The 7,596-nt window shown below is 56.4% G+C and overlaps 1 protein-coding gene across 1 annotated transcript; it reads right to left on the reverse strand.

Moving 5' to 3' along the window:
- Positions 1–1,138: 1,138 nt before the first annotated feature.
- On the reverse strand, positions 1,139–7,172 carry rtn4rl1a (reticulon 4 receptor-like 1a). The gene is made up of 4 exons (XM_019872162.1): positions 7,083–7,172; positions 6,492–6,921; positions 2,748–3,202; positions 1,139–2,400 (listed from the first exon to the last, which is right to left on the reverse strand). Exons 2-4 carry the CDS (start codon positions 6,502–6,504, stop codon positions 1,531–1,533), a joined length of 1,338 nt encoding a protein of 445 aa, XP_019727721.1. The 5' UTR covers positions 6,505–6,921; positions 7,083–7,172; the 3' UTR covers positions 1,139–1,530.
- Positions 7,173–7,596: the final 424 nt, after the last annotated feature.

Raw genomic sequence — 7,596 nt, forward strand, 5'->3', positions numbered from 1 at the left:
CGGCGGCTGGCAGGCGCAAATTTCCGGCCGCTGGAATGCAAAATGGCCGTATTCCTCAAAGGTGCTTTGTCCTCGTCGGAGTTTGGAAATGTGCTCACGTTAAACTTTGAACTGGAGTTTTCCCAGCAGGGGCTGGGATCCTTTTTGCTACCGGGGGGGGGGCTTGCTTGGCCGATGCTCTGTTGTCTCCCTCGAAAAGTTTGGGAGCGGGAATAAATTCCTTTCCAGGATTTTTTTTTCCAAAGCGTCTAGTTGAAGCCAAGAGTGAGTTCACGTGTCTTTATTTAGTGCAACGGCGTTACATAACACGCGCGCGACGCCCGCGATTGTTTTGGACGGCAGCGCAAGAGCAGCTGAGCGAGCGCTTTCAATCTTGTCGGCATCTCTTTGCTTTCTTTCGCTCCTTTTTTGGGGAATTTATTCTTGCCGTAAAATGTGACGGACGGCGTCAAAGTGTCGCTTTTTTGAATTGACGGGCGGGTCGAAGGGGTCGGCGAGGAGGCGAAAATGAGTGCCGAGCGTGGGAGGAGGAGGCGGTTGCCACGGTGACCCCAAAGATGGCGCCAGGGTGGTTGAAAGGGGCGCCACAAACGCGCCGACGTCGAAAGGCCACGCGGCGAGTTGTGGGGGGCGGGGCATCAATGTTGGAACGCGGACACGTTTCTCATCCCTCGAAATGAAAGCACCAAGAATTTGTTTTCACCAGTTTAAGAGATTCTTCATCCAAATCGGGTGAACGCTGTCGCAATGACAGTACAACCTCTCTTTGACCTGACCCCGCCCCCCTACCCCACAAACGCACCATGACAACAACCACTGTTGTGTGTCTGCGTGTGCTACGTATCGGATACGACGGTGAAAGGGCGGACGGACTCCAAAGACGCCCAAAATACTTTGGGGCTTGTTTGCGGCGTGAGCGTGTCCTCTTGCTGGCTTCTTGTCAATGTGCCGGAGGTCTCGTTTATGAGCAAGTCTGTTTTACACACTCGACAGCAGGATGCGGTCATTTGAGGACATGTATTTTTTTATTTGGAAACAAACGTGGGGGAAGGGGGGGTGATGAGTGGAGGGGAAACTGCGAGGATGGGATGGTGGAGGAGGAGGCGAGAGAGTCGTCGCTTCGAGTGGACGAAAAAGTGCAGAAACGTTGGATGTGAGCACGCGGCAGAAAGGAGGAAAGCGGCATGGGCGGAAGGTGAAGTTGCGATGATGCAAGGGAACGCGCTGCGTATATGAAGATAAAAGTGGCATGAGGTGACGTCATCGGGCGACACGCTCGGGTGAAGGTGGCCCGCTCCGGGCCGGCCTTTTGCCCTCTCGGGATTCTTCCCAACATTGAGTACGACACGCACGCAACGTCTTTGCGCTTGCATGATTTGGCAGTCGGACAACAGAAGCGAGGTCTCAGGAGACCAAGGACCGCATCCGATGGCCAAGACCGTGAACCGTACTCCCAAAAGACCAGGGCGAAGCGGTCAGGCGGTCTTGCGGCATTTCGCAAAACCTTCAGAAGCTTGACAACCAAAAGAGTCAGTGCAGAGTTAGCAATGACGCGAGCAGCGCCGACCAGAAAAAGGCCCCCGCGAGGGGAGGCGCTGCCGCATTTGTGGCTCTCTGGACTCCGCTGGGGGGGCCTACCCAAGTTCTTGCCACGCACTTGTTCTTTCTCCCGGCGGCGCTCGAGCCGTCATTTTTACCCTCAAAGTCTTTCTCCTTCGGCTCGTGAAGAAGCGGCACTTGGTTGGCCCCCCCTTTGGCCCGGCGCCCCGGCCGGGTGCAGTTCCCGCCACGGCCCCGTGGCGGTCGCGGCGAGGGCGGAGGCGGGTTGTGCTGGTCGCCGTGGGGCAGGTAAGGTCGCCGGTGGCGGTTGTGGCGGCTCCTGGGACGATTCAGGTGGTTGGGTGACTCCCCGCCGGCCCCTCCCCCCGTGCCGCCCCCTTCCTCCTCCTCCTCCGTCAGACACGTGGGCATCTCCTCTTTGCTCAGCGACTTCAGGTCTTTCCCCGCCATCTCCGGAGGCGAAAGGCACACCAGCGAAGACGTGGAGCCCCGGAAGCTCCGCAGCCAGTCCCAAAGGGGCAGCGCCCCGCAGTCGCACTCCCAGGGGTTGTCGTTGAGGCGAAGGTACTCGAGGGCCGGCAGGAGAGCCAGGCTCCCCGCCGACAGCTCCGCGAGCGAGTTGTTGAACAAGTAGAGGGTGGTGAGCCGCCCCAGGTCGTGGAAGGCCCGCCGGTCCACCCGGCGGATGCGGTTCTGGTGGAGGAGCAGGCGGTCCAAGGCGCCCAGGCCCCGGAAGGTGTTCTGGTGCAGGCTCGACAGCCGGTTGCCGTGCAGGAACAGGTGGCTCAGGTTCAGCAGGTCGATGAACAGGTCGTCCTCCAGGAACTCCAACTGGTTGTCCTGCGAGAGAGCGCGGCAAGAGTGAGACATGGCGACCGGCTGCGGCTCCGTCATGCTCTCGGCGCCGTCGAATCGCACCTCGGCTGCGTTTTCCGGAGCAAATCGTCCGTTAGCTCTCCACCACCGTGGGGTCAAACTTTGGGACGTTTTTGCACATTTCCGAACTATTGATGTGGGGATCGCGAGACATTTTTTTCAGAGGGTGGCCCACTGTGCCTTTTCTGGCCCGCTTCCGTCCGTCTCTCCCGCAAATTCTGGGCCATGTCTCGCGATGATTTTGCCGGCTCGGGCCACGGAGGGATCGATCGCCCCGTTTGACCGCCGTCTCGGGTCAGTCGCGGACTTACCTGCAGGTAGAGATATCGGAGGTTGTGCAGCTCGGCGAAGAGGCCGTGCGGCAGGCCGAGCAGGCCGCAGCGGTACAGGTGCAAGGCGCGGAGTCGGGCCAGGCCGCGGAAGGTGTCGGCGGCCAGCGCCTTCAGGCGGCGGTTGTCGCCCAGGTCCAGCTCCTCCAGCCGCCGGAAGCCGCGGAAGGCGGACGGCTGGATGTAGGAGATGTTGTTGGAGTAGAGCCACAGCGTGGCGGCGGCGGGCGGGAAGTGTCCGCGCAGCAGCCTGCCGATCTTGTTGTTCTGCAGGAAGATGCGCTGGCTGTGCGGCGGGATGCCGTCGGGCACCGCCCGGAAGTCGTGCGCCTGGCACGACACGGTGCTGGGCGACGGGTAGCAGATGCAGTGCCGCGGGCACGGCAGCGACGCGTCCAGGCCGCACAGGACCAGCAGCAGCTCCGCGCCGCCGCAACCTGAACGGGACGGGATGCGCACACGTCAGTCGCGCCGCCGATTCCATTTTTTTTTTCAGTAGTGGACTTAAGAGAGTTCTGCCGTAGACGATTTGGTAGTCCCCACCCCTAAATCTCCAATGGGATTTTTGTTGGGTTCTCTTGAACTTTTGCTGGCCCTTTGTACACAAGTGGACTTTACGCTTGGTTTCTCCCACGCATGTTGAGCTTTTCTGGATTTTGCTTCGAGTGTCTCTTTGCACTGAGGTCAAGTGTAGCCAGCAGCTCGCGCACACACACTCACACACACGTGCTGGCAGTGTGTGCGTCTCCGGCTTCACTGAGCGTGCCTCGGCCTGAAGCCCGCCAAAGCCTCCTCAGGTGCACTTTTGACGTTGACTCGATTGGAAAAGAAAACAAACATTTGGCAAAACCGTCCATGGTGGACCACGCCGCCACACTTCCATCAGCTGCCAACGCACGAGCGGCCCGCATGTAAACACGCCAGCCAATATTTCCAGCTGGCCTCGCGCACAAACCCGCCGTTGTGTTTTTCTGGCTAGCAACGCGTGACGGTCCAGAGCAAAGCTGAAAACGCTGGCGGGAGGGACTCCATCAATAATTGATGGCCGGCGCACTCGCTTCTTTTTTCCGCCCGCTTTGGGCCCCGGTTAAATAACGAATGCGAAGAACACAACAGGCCGTGTTCTCTCAACGCAGCGGCTGCTTGGAAGATTGACAACCCAAGTCATTCGCCGTCCTCTGTGGCGGTCGTCCTCTCGTGACCTCCGCTGTCCAAATTGTAAAGAAAATCCGACTCGCCGTCACCTTGCGATGAGGACGCTTCCCTCGAGGACGCGACACGTGCGGCGGGTGCGAGGAGTCCACCCCCGCCATCACCGGGGACGCCCAAGCGCCCGGTCCCGGCGGCACTCAGCCAAGACGCTAACGAGCCCCGGGAGGCCGTCGGGCAGACGGCGCACGTGTCTCGCTCTTGAGATAGTAAACAAGCTGCCCCGCCGTGACAAACATTCGCTCGTTGAAACGAGTCGCATGCTGCTTCGCCGAGTCCCGAGCTGGAAGACGGAAGCACGCCGGCGACTTTTCAGTGGCGACGGTGAACGTAGCGAAGGAAGTAACCGAGTGACCGACCGACAAGTCAAGCAATCTCCTGACCGACCAAGTTGAGCTCAACTATTTTGAAGGCTATGCACTGGGAGGGCTCCTTTTTCGCTTCGGGGGGGGTCTTAGCCCTCCGTGGCCGTCGGCCCGGAAACGGGATGACATTAATCTTCTTAAGTCGTCGACGCGTCACGCTAAGTCCGCAGCAGCTTGTGACTCGCCTTCACTTTGGCTTTGGCTCAACGCGCTCGCAAGTGCAGCGTCGTCGTCGCCCGTCGTCTTGTTCATCCTCAGCATCAGCTTCAATTAGTGCGTGAAGAAAGACGCTTAGCTGGCACTTTTGGCCCACTCCACCCTCATGACGTGGCTATTTTTAGCCGCGCGCTGTGTGTGTGTGTGTGTGTGTGACCTTCAGGCGAACCAATCAAACACACTTTTTACATCCACGCAAGTACCGATGTCAACAATCTGTATCTATTCCCGACGCGGCCTTTCATTGTTTACGCGAGGCGGGCGTGGCCCGGCCCCCGACTCCCGGCCGTGCTTGTTCATTGGCCAGGCCAGCTGCTAATTCGCCACCAACGAGCTCCTCAACGGCCCCTGGGACGCCCACCCGCTCGGTGCCGGCCCACTTTTGCGCATCAACTTCAAACGCATGTGCGCATGAGCGACACTTTCTGTGAGGGCGTCGTCCCCTTGACCCCTTTTGGAGTCAATCACAAGGCTGGAGCAGAAAAGACCAAATGACAAGTAGAGGCGGGGGGGGGGTTGCGTGTTGACAGCACACCCCTCAAAAATGTCAAGGGGGGAAAAAAAAAAAACTCCAATCCTTTCAGGCTTGTCAACATATTGTGCTCACAGCAGCTGGATTGGCAGCTTTGTAAACAGCCCAGAGCAGGTGCCTCCAACCCGCGCACGCACGCATGCAGTCGCGTTGTGACGCATTCGCGTTTGATGCAATAAAAGGAGACTTGGCACAAAAAAATATAAATGTATGACTTTCAAATTAAGCGCCGCGGGGTGAAATCAATTTGGGCTTGTGTGTGTGTGTGTTGCTATGGTGACTGGTTAGGGCGCATGTGTGTGTGTGTGTGTGTGTGTGTGTGCGCGCGCACGCGCGCAACAGTAGACATGTTTATGGATGGGATACCACACGCGCGCGGGGGGTTAAACGTCTTGCATTTGCAGGTGAAGTTGCGAGAACTTTTAGTCCTTTGGTGACGCGTGATTGTTTTGGCGCTAAAGACCCTGAAAGACCTCTGCAAAAGCACCAGAGCCCTCCGAGCGGGGCTTTCTTTTTGACCCCGAAACAAAATTTTGAACATGGCTCCCACAGTGCAAACCCACAATGGTCCTCCAAAAGTTCGACTTAAAGTTCTGGGAACTTTCCCCTGAAGAACCCTAAAAAGTCCAACCCCCACTAGCAGGGTGGTCTTTTGACCCCAGAACCAAATGGAAACATCTCTCCAAACACTCCGAAGGGTCCTCCGAAAGTTCAACTTCAAAGTGACTGAAAGTTGCAGTTCTTTTCCAGACGTTCCACACTGTGGAGCTCATCCCAAAGGTTCCCGGACCTCCTCAAAGTACCACGTCCCCTCGAATGGTCGTCTTTTGTCCTCAAATAAAGAAATAAATCGCCTCGCACCCAAATTTGTTTGCGAATCCGATTTCCCGGCCAAGTTTGTGAAACACACAAGCAATTGACTTTCCCAATGCCATCCTGTCCAGTGAAACGTCAACAAAACGACGACCGGCGAAGGGGAAGCCCGACGCGTGGGCTGCTCAGCATCCAAGCGTCCCAATGCACAATTGAACCGGAAATTGACCCAAAAAGTCTCAGCGACAAACTGGGCTCAGTCACTGGCTACTGTATTATGGCCCCCCCCCCTTTTTTTTTCTTTCTTTTTTTTCTTTTTGTGGCAGGGCCAACTCGTCAAGTCATGTGCCACTATTTGCAGAGACGAAATGCGATGACAGTCAGCATGTGGGAGCTCAGAAAGTAACGGAGTGACATTCCCCCCATCGGGTCATCAGCCAAGTTCCTCCAATATTATTTGTTTGAGGGGGAACGCCGCCGGACGGCTTCTTCCCCGTTTTCACGCTTTTGGTTGCTCGTCAATATTTCATCGCACGCGGACTCGCTCGCACGCACGCGCAACGCGGGTAGCAGGAGTGCAGTGAGACTCACGGCGCGTGAACATTCTAGAAGGTTGTTGGCGGCGGGAGCGGCATGCTCCGACTTCCCGCCCCGGCGAAAGTGACGAGATGGCGGCGGGCGTCGACGTTTGACGAAGCGCTCGGACGTCTTCCTCTTTGCCTCCGTCTTCCTTTTCCGCTTTGTGCTTTTCTGCTGCGGGCTGTGCGCTCGCAAGCAGCCGCTGCTCCGTTTCTTCCCGCCTCCTCGCCCACCCGCTTCTCTCTCCTTCTCTCCTCTCTCTCTCTGTTGTTGATGTTGTACTGGTGGCCACATCATGAGGTACACCCGGACGTGACACGTGACGGATCTTTCCTCCGCTCTCCTCCCCGCCACTTTCTCTGGCGATGTTGAATTGTTGTCCATTTTAGGAGGTGGCCCTCGTGACGTTGTCGCGTTTCCAAATCTTTCGACGCCCTCTTCCCTCACTGTGGTTTTATTTGTTTTGATGGTGACGTTTGTCAGCCCAGCGCTGCTTTGAATGAGTGGCCGTTTTATTCACAGTTTATTCACAGTATCCCATGACAGCCACTGGAGGCAACATCTGTTGTTCCCTAATATTGTGACCTTATTCACCACCACCACCTCCCTGCCCCCTTTTTTTATTAGGGTCACCATCCGGGACAAGGCAACGACTCGTGCTCCTGATATTTTGTGCCTCTCTTACACGCAAAAATATAGTGCACTCATTGTGCCTTCTCCTCCTCCTCCTCCTCCTCCTCCATGCTTTGGTGGCCACTTTATTAGGCACACCCTCCGCAGTACAAAAGCAGTGACGACTGTTCCAAATATTTGCGCGCTTTTTTGCTGTGTCAAAAACGTCTGACGATACATGGTCGGGTTTTTTTGGCTAGATTTTTGCTGAAAAAACCAACCTTGAAAAAAAAGGCGTTTTTAGCCGAAAAAAACGCTTTGGTGGCCACTTTATTAGGCACACCCTCCGCAGTACAAAAGCAGTGACGACTGTTCCAAATATTTGCGCGCTTTTTTGCTGTGTCAAAAACGTCTGACGATACATGGTCGGGTTTTTTTGGCTAGATTTTTGCTGAAAAAACCAACCTTGAAAAAAAAGGCGTTTTTAGCCGAAAAAAACGACCAT

The sequence above is a fragment of the Hippocampus comes genome, unplaced genomic scaffold (assembly GCF_001891065.2).
Source record: "Hippocampus comes isolate QL1 unplaced genomic scaffold, H_comes_QL1_v1.1 scaffold33, whole genome shotgun sequence".
Taxonomy (NCBI): Eukaryota; Metazoa; Chordata; class Actinopteri; order Syngnathiformes; family Syngnathidae; genus Hippocampus; species Hippocampus comes.